General features: G+C 44.6%; 1 protein-coding gene across 1 annotated transcript in view; it reads right to left on the minus strand.

The window, feature by feature from the left end:
- Positions 1-17290, minus strand: part of PPP1R3F (protein phosphatase 1 regulatory subunit 3F) — a 54697-nt gene that overhangs the window by 26994 nt on the left and 10413 nt on the right. Inside the window, exon 2 of the mRNA XM_080987310.1 lies at positions 5891-5946. Within this exon, the coding sequence (XP_080843436.1) occupies positions 5891-5946 (56 nt within the window). The remainder of the gene's footprint in view (positions 1-5890; positions 5947-17290) is intronic.

The raw sequence follows: 17290 nt of genomic DNA on the forward strand, positions 1-17290 counted from the left end.
ATTAAAGGAAAAAATAAGGTTAGAATGAGTTAAGATAATTATAGGATAGAAAACAGAGGAAGATGAAAAGGAATTGCTGAAATAATTAATAGAAGTGGAAAACAAAAAGGGAGGTGTGAGGTCGTGGAAATAAGTGAATGAAAGATGGGATAATGAAACTGTTTGATTTATTTTATTTTTCTTTTGTTTTGTTAAGTTGAATGTATTGTATTGTATTGGTTTTTTTTCTTTTAGTGTTTACATTTTTTGGAAAAGTAATAAATATTATTTAAAAAAAACACAAATGCATATAAAAAAATGAAATAAAACATTTAAGTAAAATATTTAAATCAGGGACTGCTGTCCTTTTTGGACCAATGGGCACATTCTGAATGTTGAGAAAATGCAATGGGCACTGCTCACAAAATGGCTGCCACAGGGGTGTGGCTGCCATGAAGGGCATGGCATAACACAAAATCCCTCTACATGTGAGCCTAGAAATAGGAAACCTTAAGTGTTTCCCAGAGGTTCTCCAGTCAGATACTATATCATAGCTACTAGCCTCCAGGCACTCACTTTGGAGGAGTCCCATCAGTGTCCACAGGGCTAGTCTAGTAATAAGATGTTTGAGGGCCACAGCCAACAGTGAATGAAGGATTAAAAATTGCTCTTTAATGAGACAGAATACACAAACCAGAAATTTAAAGGATCACTTGGAGTTCAGAGAAAAAGCTGCTAATGTCATATATGTCTGTTTGGATATACAATAAATATCTCTCATGTATATTAAGCATTTGATTCCTTGGGAATTAGCATAGAATTACCACAAAGATCCCAAATTCAACTCTGAGCTTTTTAAGTAGGCTCAAACTGCTAACTATCTTAGTCTCAGAACAGGAGACTCTAGACATCTCCAGCAGTACCTCTGCATGAATTTCTCTACATGAATTAAGAGCTGTTCAGCAGTGGAACAGATTCACTCAGGAGGTTGTGGACTCTCCTTCCTTGGAGGTTTTTAAGCAGAGATTGGATGGCCATCTGTTACAGATGTTTTAGCTGAGATTCCTGCATAGCAGAGGATTGGACGTGATGACCCTCAAAGTCCCTTCAAACTCCACAATTCTACGATATTATGAATTCTTGTGATAACATCATGTGTTTTCTCACCCCTACTGGGGCAGCCAATGAATTGAAATGATGATGTCAAGACACTACACAATGATCCTGTCAGGGAACTGCCATCGGAAGGAAGGGAAGTGAAAGGGCTCACACAGGTTGGGAGAGACTCAGCAGCTGAAGAGGGAACCAGTAGGGGGAGAGGAGCTGAGCTGAGGGAAAGGGAGCTGGAGGGATGGCTCAGAGACACTTCCAGCGAAAACAGTGGGGAGGTTTCAGGACCTCCTGTAGGGACACCCACTCCTCGCCGGAAACTGTCACGCAGAGAGTCCAGAAGACGTGTTTCCGTTAAGGAGCTTTTATGTTGGAAGCGATTCCGAAAGCAACCACTGTCGGAATCTGCCAGCGACTGACGGAGCCATGTTTAAGGGGCTCCGTTACAGACAGAGGTTTGCAAACTTGACCAAACTCTGAGGGACTTGGATTTTACACACAAGCAGCTCATCGTCCCATCACAGCATTCCGACAGTCTTCGTGAGCAGCTTGTGCAGGAGAAGGCATCATGAGCAACCCAGCCGGAACCGGAGAAGCAGGAGCTGGAGCGGGTCCAAGCCTGGAAGAAAGGTACCGGGTGTTGGAGGTCCAGCTAGCGCTGCAGACGGCGAGGCTTGAGGAGAGGAGGGCTCAGGATGCAGACAAAAAGGGGAAAGACACCCAGCTCGTCAGAAAGGTACCAGGATTGGTGCAGAAGTTTGGGGGGGAGCCCAAAGACTATCATGGCTTTCGGACAGAGATGCAATATGCCCTCAATCTGCAGTTTGATGAATTCCCTGACGAGGAATCACGAGTGGCTTTCGTGATTGGGCATCTTGAAAAGGGGGCGAGAGACTGGGTTAGACCCCTGATGGCAGCGAATAGTGACGTCCTAAAGGACACGATGAAGTTCTTTCGCGCCATGGATCTGATGTTTTCCAGCGATATTGAACAGGGAGTGGTCCGCAGACAGTTAATGGCTTGCAAACAGGGGAGCCGATCTGTCCGTGAGTACTGGACTGAGTTCACCATGTTGATCCATAAATTGGGGTGGGATCTATCGGCGGAACCCATTGAAATGCTCTTTGAAGAAGGGCTTTCTTCGGCTGTGAAAGACGAACTTTCCCGGGCGCCCAGGGCGGAGTCTATGGACCAGCTGACCAAATCAGCGCTGACCATAGGAGCGCGCCAGGAGGCGAGAGCATTGGAGAGGCGGGAAGGGAAGGGGGAACGTTGGAAGGAGTTCCGCATTCCAGACATTCCAGAGCCAACTTTCCCGCCGGCAGAGCCGATGGAAATCGGAACAGCGCGCGCGCGCGCAGTTTCAAAGCCCAGTGAGGGGGGAAAGAAGGAGGGAAAAGGCGCCCGGAAATGCTATCTCTGCCAACAGCCAGGTCACTTTGCCAGAGTCTGCCCCCAGAGGAAGGAATGGCAAGGGATGGTAGGAGCTGTGGAGGGAAGAGAGGAAGAAATACCGAAGCAAGTAAAAGCCAACGCCTGGCTGCCACCGTCGGGGCACAGCAGCCAGGCCAAAGAGCAGTGAAAGTGCCCACGCCAGAACCTCCTAAACCCGCCCTAGTGATAGAAGTGGCGCTAGAGCTGCCAAACGGACACCCTCTAAAGATAAAGGCGCTGTTGGACTCAGGCAGCTCCTGCAATTTCATGAGCAAAGAGTTTGCAGCTGAACACCAGATACAGACGATCCCTTTAAGCAACCCCCTGCAGGTGACCACGATCGATGGCAGGGAGCTGTTGGGAGGAGAAGTCAGCTTGCAGACCGTCCCAATGATAATGAAGGTGGCAAGGCACACCGAACTGATAGCGTTTAATGTGGCCACCTTGGGAGGAGCTCCCATTATATTGGGGATGAGCTGGCTAGCGTTACATGATCCGCTGGTGGGCTGGCATCAGAGAGTGGTTTCTTTTGGTTCAGCACATTGCTTAGAACACTGCAAAGAGGGAAAGGGTTTGGCAGGGGCCCAAGCCACCCTAGCAGGGACTGAAGTAACGGAGAACGTGAAGGTACCACGACAATACGCAGATCTCCGCGACGTCTTCAGCGAAAGGGAAGCTGACCAACTACCCCCGCATAGACCCTTTGACTGTCAAATCAATTTACTCCCTGGGGCACAGCTCCCTGTAGGCAAGCTGTACGCCATGTCAGACAGAGAGATGCAGGAGCTAAGAGAGTTCATTGACAAGAACCTGAAGAGAGGGTTCATCAGAGAGTCCAGGGCGGTGGGGGGCAGCCCAGTGTTTTTTGTGGATAAGAAAAACACGAACAAGCCGAGGCTTGTGTGTGACTTCAGGGCCTTAAATACAGGTCAACCCAGTGGCTTTCAGGCTCCGGTTACCCAACCACATGAAACTGCACCCAGTATTTCACAGGTCGTTACTGTCACCGTATGAGGGGGGACGAGAAGGGATGGCCACTCGGGGACCGGTCATAGAAGAAAGGGAATGCAGCAGCCATGTGGCAGAAATCCTCGACGCCAGATGGAAGGGGGATCAGGTGGAGTATTTGGTAGCGTGGGAAGGAGAACCGGAGTCAGAAAACACTTGGGTAATGGCAGAAGATATCAATGACGAGGTATTGATAGAAACGTTCCATCAAAGGTTCCCAAGGAAACCTCAGCCTGTGGAGAGGTTCCGGAGGGAATACTTTGGGACCACCGATGAGGAGGAGGAGTTGGAAGGATTCTCGGAATCGGAAGGGGAAGGGGAGATGGACTCTGAGGAGGAGGAGTACTTCGAGACCAGGAACCGCAACAGGTGGAGAGAAGTGTTCGGGACATCGGAAGATGAAGGAAGTTCATTCCGGGGTTTTGCCTCCTCACCGCCCGTAGAGGAGGGGGCGAGAGGGGATGAAGGGGGCCCTGGAGGGGAGGTGGATGTCAGGGAACTGCCATCGGAAGGAAGGGAAGTGAAAGGGCTCACACAGGTTGGGAGAGACTCAGCAGCTGAAGAGGGAACCAGTAGGGGGAGAGGAGCTGAGCTGAGGGAAAGGGAGCTGGAGGGATGGCTCAGAGACACTTCCAGCGAAAACAGTGGGGAGGTTTCAGGACCTCCTGTAGGGACACCCACTCCTCGCCGGAAACTGTCACGCAGAGAGTCCAGAAGACGTGTTTCCGTTAAGGAGCTTTTATGTTGGAAGCGATTCCGAAAGCAACCACTGTCGGAATCTGCCAGCGACTGACGGAGCCATGTTTAAGGGGCTCCGTTACAGACAGAGGTTTGCAAACTTGACCAAACTCTGAGGGACTTGGATTTTACACACAAGCAGCTCATCGTCCCATCACAGATCCTATGCTTCATGGAGAACATTGACACAGGGTTGCCATTTTTGGCAGCAGCCCCATGTCAAGTATAAAATACAGTTCAGCTCTATGGAACCATAATACTGGCATACCTTGTGGGATTTTTGTTCCAAGACAGCATATGTGAAGTGTTCTATTTTATTTTATTTTATTTTATTTTAATATCCAATATCAGCAACTCGGACAGTGCAAAGTGCTTTAAATATCCAGAAAGTGGATTGATAAATGCATAACCCCACCACAGAGAAGTCAGGTTGGAGTGAGTAAAGGAGGGCGGGGAACCACACACTAACACTGAAGTAACTGAGGAGAACTGAATGTGTTTGCAAGGAAAGGAAATATTTTCATATGACAGGAAATTAAGTAATTAACCTGCAGGACTGACCACTTCAGAATATTTATACAAACTGAAGAGAAACCAGAGCAATATTGGGTGGTATTAAACTCAGAGTAGAACCACTGAAATTAATGAGCATGAGTAAGTGAGGTCTACTCAGAGTTAAACTTAGTTGAATTATACTGATTATCCGCAGCATTAAAAATAATTACAAGCAGGACAGGCTCACTGGTGGCTACAGGTAATGATGGCCAAAAGAGTAACCTCCATCAAGCCCTGCTTGGGAATGCCCCTGTGGTATCTGGCTGGCCAATGTCTACAGACAGGATGATGAATGAGAGGGATACCTGGGTCTGACCTGGGCTTCTTCTGTTCATGGCCTGCATGCCACCTGTGGCTTCAAGAGAATACAATATTAACTGGAGAAGCAGCAAGATAATGGTGCTTCACCTGATCACATCCATCTCCTTCTCTTATGGGCAGGGGCCTTAGCTCAGAGTAAGAACACATGCCTTCACTGCAGAAGATCCCAGGTCTGGCATCTCTAGTTAAAAAGATAATAGATAGAAGAAAAAGAAAGGACCTGCTTCCAATCAGAGTAGACAGCACTGGGTTAGATGAACCAATACTGTGACTCAGAACAAGGCAATTTTATATATCCTATGGTCTAAACCACTGAGCCTCTTGGGCTTGCTGATCAGCAGTTTGAATCCGCAAGACAGCTCCTGTTGCTCTGTCCCAGCTCCTGCCAACCTAGCAGTTCGAAAGCACACCAGGGGAAGTAGATAAAGAGGTACAGCTGAAGCAGGAAGGTAAACAGCGTTTCTGTGCACTCTGGTTTCTGTCACAGTGTCCCGTTGCACCAGAAGCAGTTTAGTCATACTGGCCACATGACCTGGAAAATTGCCTGTCGACAAACGCCGGCTCCCTCGGCCTGAAGCGAGATGAGCGCTGCACCCCATGGTCACCTTTGACTGGACTTAATCGTCCAGAGGTCCTTTACTTTTTACCTTTACCTTTTATCCTATGGAGTTGCACACCCCATTCCCAGCACCATTTTCTGACCAGCTTTAGATTGCCAGACCAGAAACATCCAAGGAAGACCTACCTTCAGTGCAGACTGTCTGAGCTATGTCCTCTATTCGCAGCTCGTTTTCACTTGACCTGTAACGAGAAAGAAGACAGACAAGTGAGTGCAGTTCTAAGTTACATCCATTGCTAAGTTGGCCCCAAGAACCAGTGGGAACCAACATGACACAAATAACTGCTTTTACTAGAGCAACGTTGGTGCTGCAACCTGAGTTCACTGTAGCTTTAAAAGTTTTCTTGTGAACATACTTTATTAATATACTGGTGGGTAACTTCTGGAACTACCTGGGAATTTTTAGAAACCCAAAATATATTGTGATTTTTAAATGGATTGTGTACAGTGGTACCTCGCAAGACGAATGCCTCGCAAGACGAATGCCTCGCAAGACAAAAGAGTTTTTCGTTTTTTGAGTTGCTTCGCAAGACGAATTTCCCTATGGGCTTGCTTCGCAAGACGAAAAACGAAAAAAACGAAAACGTCTTGCAAGTTTGTTTCCTTTTTCTTAAAACCGTTAATACCCAGGGTGACTTCGAGGAGCAACTCATAGCATGCGGTGTGGCAGCCTTTTTTGAGGTTTTTGAAGACTTTGGTGATTTTGAAGACTTTGGGAAACCGTGCTTCGCAAGACGAAAAATTCGCAAGACAAAAAATTCGCAAGACGAAAAAACTCGCAGAACGAATTAATTTCGTCTTGAGAGGCACCACTGTAATTTATGAGTCACGCCAAAATTCAGGTAAAGTCATGTGTTAGTCTGCCATCTTAATCAAAATGGTACACCATCCAAATAACAATAAAACTCACTGACCTCACATCAGGAACCTTTATGCTGAGTTTGGCATGATATTGTGGGAGACAGATGAACTTATATCCCCCAAATGGGTGAAGTCATTCCAAAATGACATTTCTGTCTGCCATCTTGGTACCCAGTGTCCCAACACTGACAAAGACTGTCCCCCCCCCACCCCAATCTCTGGAACTCTCATGCCAAGTCTAGCAATGATCTCTCAAGAGGTGTCTGAATGCATAGAGAACAAACAGACAAATGGATAAACCATTTCCTTTTTTCCTGTTTAAGGTATTTTATTAAGATTTTCCCATAATACAGTAAAATTACTACAGAAGATACAAATCAAATAAGTATAAAGAGAAGAAAGGAAGGAAAGGAGAATAAAAATAAAGAAAGGAAAAGGAGAATAAAATTTAAAAGAAGAGGGGGGAAAGACACAAAAGAAGAACTTCTGATTTTCCATCTGCCGGTTATTAGAAAAATAAAACTGATTACTTAAAAACCTTCGGTCCATATAAACATCCATCTTCTCCATTTTCTATTTAACAATTATCTTTTAGGCTAAGGATTCTCAGAAAGATTGATTTATTTTTCCTATGAAAAGTCCAAGATAGGTTTCCTATTTATAAATTTTAACCATATTTTTTCTTTTAACTTTACCTCCATTAATTCCTACCACCATTACTTCATATTAAGTAATACTACATTCTTTTGTCCATGTCTATTTTAGAGTCTCTCCTCTGTGATCACACAGTGGGCCAGTATTTGCCTACCCCCATTATATATTCACTAGTTCATGTCCAGTTCTGTATATTCAGTTCCATCTCCTGCTGTATTCCATTTCCTGTAATGTCTAGGATAGTATCCCAATCTCCTCCTCTAGGATCTTCCATTTTATTTCCCCCACAATCTTCTTCCAGAGGAAGTATCATAACCATCATACCATCATAGCATCAGGGATGAGAGGGATTGGGGGAGTCCATGGTATGGATGGTTTGTTGAGATTTGTTCGCATTTGTGAAGTGGGGGGGGGGGAGGGTTTGTTGGGTCAAATTAGCGAAATTGATTTCTATGCTTTCGGTGGATTCTTGTTGTCGTCTTGTTGGGCTGTGTATGAGATAAAGGGAAGCCATACTGGGGTGAAAGAGTCCTTTTCTATTTGTTCCCGTGTCAGTTTCAGTCTGTTGGTTAGCTTTTCTAGTAAGGCTGTTTCCCATTTGGTACCAGTGGTCCATGTTTACTCCAGACAGGACTCTCCAGGGTCTGGCTACTGAGGCTTCAGGCTGCTGAGAGTAGATGGGTTATAAGCTCTGTATAATGTGAGTGGTCATTATGATCTTGGAAAATATTCAGTAGGGCCAGTTCTGGGGTGAATTCTGTTTAGTTATTTTGCATATCTCTTTTAGGTCTGATGCCTAGAAGGGTTAGATTTGGGGGCATTTCCACCACATGTGGAGATATGGGCCTGTGGAGGTGCAGCCTCTTCAACATTTTGGTGCGGTTCCGGGGCATATTAGCGCCAGTTTCTGTGGTGTTAGGTTCCATCTGTAGGTGAGTTTCAGAGTTCCCTTCTTTTGGCTGAGATGGATTTAAAGGGAGGTTTAGACCACATTCCAGTTCATTGGGTGGGGTTGATTTCATAGCCTATGTCATGCTCCCATTGTTCTTTGATTGTGTCAAGGAAGTTTGTGGGATTTTGGAGCAGTATTTTTGATATTGTAGACGCCATTCTTTTGCCGTGTCCCTCTGCTGTCAGGAGGTTTTTGAAGGTGGTCAAGGGCCTAGTGGCTGCTGCTTTTACTGCTGGATTGTTTAAGAAGGTGTGTAGTTGGTGGTGTGTTAGCCAGGGTATTTGGGTGTCCCCTACTTTGTCTTGTATTTCTTGTGTTGGTATGGGTTTGTTGTTTTTGTAGAAGTCTTTTAGACAGTGTAGGCCTTTGGTTTGCCAGGTTTTTATCTGGAGGTTTTGTGCTGTGTGTTGGAATAGTGGGTGATGAGCCAGGGGGGGTTAGTGGGGCTGGGGAGAGTTTGCTGTGTGAACCTGTTTAATGTTTTTTGGATTTTCTTTAGTTTGTTTTGGAGAAATGGGTATGTTGTTGTGGGGGTGTTTTTGACGATGTCGCTCTCCAAGTGGACCCATTGTTTTGTTTCGTCTTGTCTTCTAAAATACATTGGATTATGTGGCATACTTGGTTGGCAATGTAATATGCTGGGGATTCCCCATCCTCCTTCTGGGAAGGTGCAGGTATTTGGGGTTTATTCTTGGCTTTTTGTGTGAGAAAATAAACTAGTGTAGTTTCTTCTGCACTTCCAGAGTTGGGTTGGGGGAACGCAGATTGGGAGGGTTTGGAATAAGTAGGTTAATTTTGGGAGGGAGATCATTTTGATCATGGCTATTTTTTTCTGAAAGTGAAGTTGGTGTTGTTTCATTTCCTCAAGTTTTTGTTGATTTGTCACCACAGGATCTTGTAATTGTGGAGATTTAGTTTGTTGAGGTTTCTGGTTATTTGTACCCCCAGGTACCTGAATTTGGTGTGGCAGAGTTTTATCTTTGTGATGTTGGTGAATTCCTTTTGGATATGCAGGGGGAGGCGGTGCTGAGGTATTCCCCATTTCCATTTTCTACTTCATATTCCTCTGGTTCATTTTCTTCACCTTGATCAAACATTGATCTGATCATTTTTAATTGTTCAGCCATCAACTGTTTAACAATACCAATGGTCACTGGTTGATCCAAAAGTACCTTTGTCATACAGGATGCTTTTAAATGTTCTATTAGCCACTCAATCCACTTTAATGTTTTCCCCTTAAAATCACAGCTGCAGATGCATTATCTCAAAACAAAAAGATTCCTTTTTCACAGCTAATGATGGCCGCCTAACTTTCAATTTCACCAACTGGAAGTAAGGTAAAGGTAAAGGTACCCCTGCCCGTACGGGCCAGTCGTGTCCGACTCTAGGGTTGTGCGCCCATTTCACTTAAGAGGCCGGGGGCCAGCGCTGTCCGGAGACACTTCCGGGTCACGTGGCCAACTGGAAGTAGAGAAGAGTAAAGAATTCCTATTGTTCCTTTAAATCTTCCTTATCCAGCATAAATCAAGCCTTCCACTTTGCTTTAGACACATTAACAATTTGATTCCTTTCTATTTTCTCAACAACAGAAGGTAGTACTCACAGATTTTCAAATTGTAGATTTTCCTCAGTGGGTGGGTTTCTTTGTCCCAAGGATGTTTTAAAGAGAGAGCCTGTAGGGGGATTATGTGATGTTTGGGCATGATGGCATTACTCCATCAGGAAGTTTTTAATGCTTGATAGTTTTATTACGTTTTTATGTGTTGGAAGTCGCCCAGAGTGGCTGGGGCAATCCAGCCAGATGTGTGTGGTATTAACAACCACAACCACAACCACTACTACTACTACTCAGCTTGCCATTTTGTCCTAACTCCTGTCCAAGACACTAACCCCTCATCTCCAGAGTGGTTTAATAGCCAGACTATGTGTCTGACTATTATCAATCACCATGCAATTATCTTCTGTCTACTGCAGCTAACAGAGAGACAACCGAATCACCATTCGTCTCTCCCAGAAGTCCCATGGGTAAACCATTTCCCACAATATGTAGATTTCCATAAGGCAGCAGCATAAAACCATGTTGAGTTGTAATTGCCAATCCCAATCCTGAGCAAAGAGGACACTAGGAACACGTGATGACCTAATTAATCATGCAGCAGCTCTAAATGTAAAACCAGTACATGGGGACACATACACACTCATCATCTACATCGAACTGGGCCCTTCCTTTCTATCCTTGGGACACTCCAAACTCTAGAAAAACATAATAGCATCAGACCAAAAGCATGCAAATCACCTGTCTGGATGAGGCCTTGTTCAAAGGCCAATAGAAAAGGGAACCTACCCTCAGCCCTGTGGATATGATCTACGCAGCACTCAAAACAGCATGGCATAAAATGTCCACAATGGCAATATATTTAAAGTGGGGAGACAAGTTCTCCCCTCACTCTCTGCTCTTTCTTTCGCTGCATTTTTATAAACTGTTTTAACTGTCATATCAACTGCAAATGAAACTCTGAAAACCCAGCTGCAGAAACCAAACCAAGTTCTTAGAAAAGTGAAAGCAGAGCCTTAATTCCAACTGGCAGATTTTAATGTCTTCTCCCATATGGTACTCTCTAGTTTCATGCAGGGGCTTGTGGTACAACATGGGGGGAGTGATCTGAGCAAACAATCGGATGAAAAGTTGTGTCTTTAGAAACCAGTTAAGACCTTCAGTTTTTGTCTACCTGCAAGGTGTGGGAGGGGAAGGATTTAAGGGCTCAGTTAAACAGCTGTGGCAGTTTCTGCTCATTAGATCACAAGAGTGGAAATGTGTAAGCAGTCTATGGTTTCATCTGTCTGGGGAAGCAGCAGACCAGGGCCCCAGTTCCTAGAATGTCTGCACAGACAAAAGCAGAAAATTGGAGCATCTCAGGGAACAACTGCAGTGGCAACATCCTTTCCTAGGGGCACAAAGGTAGAAGACCCAACTCAGTACAGCAGCAGCCTTAGGCGAAAGAGGAGGAGGAGGAGGAGGGATATGATTTATATCCCCCCTATCCTCCAAGGAGCTCAAGGTGGCAATACATAGTTCTCCTCTTCCCCATTTTCTCCTTACAACAACCCTGTGAGGCAGGCCAGACTGAGAGGCAGTGACTGGCCGAAGGTCAATTAGTGAACTTCATGGCAAAGTGGGGATTTGAACCCTGGACTTCCAAAACTTAGTCCAACACTCTAATGGCTACACCACACTGGCTTTCTGTCACCAAATCCCTAGAATATTTAATATCCCTGTAAAGTTTTCCAAACCCATTTTTGTAAAAACTGTTCTTCATCCTCACCTTGCAGACACCTCCACTCCACCTTACAGTGGGCTCTGCCTGCTGAAGCAGTAACTATTCAGGTTTCCAGTCTTCTGGTACCATCTTGTCTGTTGAACCAACAGTGATTGTGGTGTAGTTGTTTTTAATCAGATTATTAAAATAATCTCTTGAGCATGATCTCACTAATTGCAAGAGAAGTTCAGTGAGCAATAACCTGCAGCAATGTCCTTAAAACCCACCCCCACCCCTATCTGTGGAATGTACCAAAAAGGTACAGTTGTTGTTGATAGTCGTCTGTCTTGAGAGACAATGGAGTGTGCCTCCGGGGGTGAAGTCAAACCACTGCGTCAGCAGCAACAAAGTGACGTCCCTGAGGCACAAGCCTGGGCAGTGTGTATAGAGGCCCAGGGCTGCCCAGACAACAAGACCGTGCTGGTGTGGTTCAAAAGAAAGCAGAGCAATACATTTGGCACCAGCTTAGCTGCAGGAGTTGCCGGGAGGAGGCGTACAAGGCATCATCCAAGCATCTTAGGGACTCCACTCCAGATTTGTGGAGGCTTTGTTCCTTAGCCGTTTCTTCTTCCAAACATGTCCTGCAAGGCAGCAGAGGTTTAGGATCAGAGTTTTCCTTCTCCTAGATGGACTACCTTCTCAGGTTGATGAGCCCCATCTGCCCCTCACTTCCCTCTATAGCACGTGCAGAAACCGCCTTCTTGACCACTGGACCCACTATTGCTCTTGTTCACTCAATCTGCCAGAGCTTGTCCTCACATGCAGGAGAAGTCCTTAACTCATGAGAATTTGAGACCCATTGGTTACCCTCACCTGGTATAGCCGGCCAGTCGAAGCCATTCTTGGGGTGTAGCCGCTGATGTGTGCTGGCAGCTTCAACGAGCCACAGGTGAGTGCAGGGTGAGGACAAAAGTGGGCAAACTTCCCCAGGAGCACCACATGTCCCCCGCCAGAAGTACTACCCCTCTCCTAACACCCAATACACAGTACGTCCATGGAAATCCTACTTCATTGGGGGGGGGAGTGGAATTGAATTCATATTCGCTGGACCGACTGGCCTGCTTTCAGGAAAATAGGTCTGGTTGAGTTTTGGTGTGCCAGAACCAGCAGATACCTATAATACCTGCTGCATCCACAAATTCTTACAAAAAAACTGTTTTTCTGGGGTTTGCTAGGGGGGGTTTGCATCACAGGATTCCGTGCACATTCCAATATGCCTTCCTTTGAAGAACAGTCTCTTTCTCTCTCTCCTGTGCTTATTTTACAGTTGTACCTTGGTTTTCGAACAGCTTAGTTCTCAAACATTTTGGCTCCCAAACACTGCAAACCCGGAAGTAACTGTTCCGGTTTGTGAACTATTTTTGGAAGCTGAATGTCCAGCAGGGCTTCCGCAGCTTCTGATTGGCTGCAGGAGCTTCCTGCAGCCAATCAGAAGCTGCGCTTTATTTTCCGAACATTTTAGAAGTCAAATGGACCTCTGGAATGGATTCCATTCAACTTTCAAGGTACGACTGTATTTACTTGCCCTGTTTTTATACAGCTTTCACTGCAAGTTCAAAGTGGTATAAAAATGCTTTGTTTTCCTGCAGTAAGGTCAGGAGCTGCCTACTAGTTTCAGAAGGGATCCAAATAGAACAGCTTGAGGCAAAGAAAAGAAACATGCCATACTTTGAAGGCAATTGTGTGGTACAAGTTCTACCCACTTACCAGTCCATTTTTAATTGTTAATAATGGAGTTTGATAAATGCCTTAAGAACTCATGGACTTTGGCTATTGCAGAAAAAAACACACATAAACTGAATGTTTCCAGGGAGATGGAGGACCCATAATGCTTTTATGTCATCTGGTGGGATTTTATTTTATGCTTCGGACTTAGATGCTCAGCATTCACCATCCACAGCAGCTTGGGAAATATGGATGCCTTGTTTAGACTGGGTTGTCACCATTTCTTTCTCTTATTATTTATTGTTGGTTTGCTTTGTATATAGTATGGTGTAATACCCTGCTACTGCACTTTTGGGTTGTTAGTAATGTTAATAAATGTACACAAGCAGAAATGCATCGGGAGTCAGAATCATCACATGGTGAGATGGGTGGGAGAGTACTGTGAAATGAGATAAGCTGGGGCACATTTTGTTTGTTTGTTTGTCTAGCGTTGAGCTAGGTCTAGTCTAGGGAAGCCCTGCCCTTGTGAGATGTCACCAGGACAATAAACAATTCATCTTGTGAGTTTTAATCAATGAAATCTGCACATAGATAAAACAGTTCTAAAAAAATGGGAAAATATCATAGCAAGCACCATCCCATGTGTGTGAGAGAAGTGATGCTGCAGATGTCTCTTCTAAGATGGTTTCTGCCACCCGAGGTTTTTTAAAATTATTTGCATTAAAAACAATTAACATTATTTCAGAAGTCAGCTGCAGTTAATCAGGGGCATGTTTTAACACATAGTGGGCAGTACCACGACCTGTAGGGCAGTTGGATTACCTGGGGGGGGGGGGCACCAAGAGGCAAGGCGTCAGCAAGGGGGGAAAGAGGTGTAAATGACTATCAGACTTTGAAAAGTTGGTATCAACGGAGTTCATCAATTTTGTTGAATTAACTAAACTAAGTTGTTTTAATTGGATTTTGAATAAGTGTGCAATTAACTGTCATTATCTTCCTATTCTGAATAATGTTTTTTTATAGGGTAGGGGTCACTGGAGAGGAGTTTATGGAACCAAAGGAGCAGTGGCCTGAGAAAGTTTTAACCGATGGAAAAGTCTTTGGTCAATTAATCACATCAGATGATTAAAACAGATGAAGTTCTTGTTATTATTTTATAATTTACTACATTTCTACCTCATTCTTCAACCCTTCAATGCCTCAAAAATAATATAAAATCAAAAAAATCAAAAATAGCAATTGTGACGGACAGCAGAGCCAGACCAGAGTCTGGTGATGCAGTCCCCTTGAAATTCCACCAGAGGGCTGGAGCCTCTCTCTGATTGGCTACAAAGGCGGGGAGGAAAGCATTTTGGGAGGGAGAATAAAAGGGGCAGTTTCTGAGGGAGACGGATAGGGCTGGATTTGAGATGAGAGTTAGGCAGCAAGATGGGAGGAGGACAGGTTTGGACTGAGGGAGAACTGGCTCAGATTTGGGTTAACATTCCCCCTGAGGACAGAGCCTCGCAGCTTAGATAGGGAGACCATCTTGAGGGTCTGGGAAAGACATACAGCCCGGAGTGCCTGGGAGGGCTGAGTGAGCCAGGAGAGGAAGAAGCTGGTCTCAGTCTAGCCGGGGGGGAGAGTTCTCCAAGGCACAGAAGACTCCCAAGCCAGTAACAAGGGGGGCGGGAATCCCCTGGCTCTCTTGGAATACCTCAGGAGTGGGATTGTTGGGATTTTGGAATACCTCAGGAGTGGGATTGTTAAGTGAGTGGGTACCTGAGGAAAAGTGCCTCTTGCTCATGAAGCAGGGTATTAATCTGTGAAGGAAACTGTGTCATAATAAAAATATTTCATGGAGCCACCTGTCATAGCTAAGCAACAGAAACTGATTTAAGCATCTTACCACATATTTTAGAACATCTACCTGATTTTTAGCAACTGAAGTTTAAGAAGAGCTGTGCCTATAGTATTATGTTTAAGCCTGTGATATCTTTTTACCTCATTTTAGTAATAAGTTAACTTCTACTTGAAAGAACGCATTTCCTGACCCATTTTGTTTCACAAACTTCTCTTTGTTTAATAAACTTTTCCTGTTTGTTTGATCAACTCCTGCCTGAGACTCTAAATCATTAAGTTTCCCCTCACACAAGTCCCTCATATGATAGTTGTGGTAAATTGAAAAACTTCGTATAACTGGCGTACAGTGAGGTGGGTGCACTCTCTTTAAATTGGGGGTGGTTAGATGGATCCGCTACAGTAATAATTAAAACGATTGATAGAAAAAAAATTGAAACTCAGTAACACAAGATCACTTTAGCAACAGGCATAAAGCAGTTTTTCCTGGCAGCCCAAATTTCTTCTGAAGAGGACTATCCCCCTAAGTGCAGAAAAGACTGAGTCAAGCAACCTTCTCTAGGAAGTGAAGACTATGTGGATGGACAACTAAGGCTCTTCTTCTTGCAGATAACAGTCCATCCTTGGATAGAGGAATCTAGAGAAAAGACTTTGTACAGGGTCTTAGGGAAGGAGGAGTTTCATACGAACGAACAAAGAGCTTCACTCACACCGGTGTAGACAAATAACTGTGGCAAATCACCACTTGGGGAATCAAAACCTTTCTGAAGATGACAGAGGAGAAAGGTTGAGGTCAGGAACACAGACAAGGTAAAGAACAAATGTGTCACCTGCCTGTCTGTGAGGATTTCTAGACAGTGAGAGCAGACATGTGTGAGTGGCAGTGATAAGTTAGTAACTTGCGTCTTATCACCCAATGGAAAAAGTAAGTTTGACACAGATTAAATGTTTACATCCCCTTCTCTTCTCAGTCTTCTTCAAATTGGGGGACAAGATTCACAGATTTTGCAAAATACATTTCAACAAACAGATCAAATACAACCCACCAACCAAGTATGGCAGATTTCCAGGGGTTCATTGGAATTCCTGGTTTTGCAGATCACTTGGAACAGCCGGGGGGCAGGGCAGACCGGGCAAGTGACCACCAATGGCTGATAAACTTGGTAGGTCACAACTTGTGTAGAACTCTCTCTTGTTTTGGAACAGAACTCAGGAATTCAGATGCCCAAACACTGCTTGCTTTAAGCTAGAGACCATACTTTCCTCTAGGGGCTGTTATAAAGCCTGAGATAATTCTGGGTGTTGGCCTGTACAGATATTATTTCAGGCTGCTTTTTTCCCATTCAAGAAAGAAGTATCTTCAACATAAACAATGTAATATGTATACCTGCAACTTTTAGATATTTGCTGCAGCAACTTAGGCCATCTTGAAGGTACATCAGATTTGGAGTTCATGGAAATTGTCAAAGCAGATCCATGGATTTATGACTTACACATTACATTCCTCGTACATGAAGGTGACACTCACAAGTAGCTCTTCTTAAGATTTAAGTTTATTCCATGGAGTTTATACTATGTTGGTTACACAGAAAGTGAGATGCTAGGTTCCAAGGCAGGTTGCAAAATTAAAACACAATGTTAAAAACAGTATAAAACAACTTATAATCACAGAAGGGTGGGCCCTAAAAATATGCTACTCAAATGCCAAAAGTCAGGGTAAAGAAGAGCATATTAGGCATTCATCCCTTGTGTAATTAAGATGCCAAACACATTTCTGTGGGGAGGGAGGACCAGAATCTAGGGGCTGCCACAGAGAATGTCGTCTCCCGAATCAGCACCACCCCCAAACTTCTGAGGGCACAGGAACTACCAAGAGGAGCCCCTCTGCTGATCTTTACACCTGAGAGGGTCTGTAGGGAAGGAGGCAGTCTCTCAGCTATTTGGTGTCTGAGTTGTTTAGGACTTTAAAACAGTCACAGGCCCACCTTGAATTGGGCCCAGAAACGAAATGGCAACCAGTGTAACTGTTATATGAGATCTATATGGAACCCCAGCCTGTAACCTGGCTTATGCATGTTAGACCAAGTGAGGTTTCCATAACACTAATACAACCAGTTAGTTGAATCCAGCCTTCTATATTAAAAAAACATTGCAAGTTTTTGAATTTGCAGGTTTCTAATTAATTTATGGGAAGCGGGTGGCGCTGTGGTCTAAACCACTAAGCCTAGGGCTTGCCGA

The sequence above is a fragment of the Podarcis pityusensis genome, assembly GCF_964106645.2.
Source record: "Podarcis pityusensis genome assembly, chromosome: 17".
In the NCBI taxonomy this organism is placed as follows: domain Eukaryota; kingdom Metazoa; phylum Chordata; class Lepidosauria; order Squamata; family Lacertidae; genus Podarcis; species Podarcis pityusensis.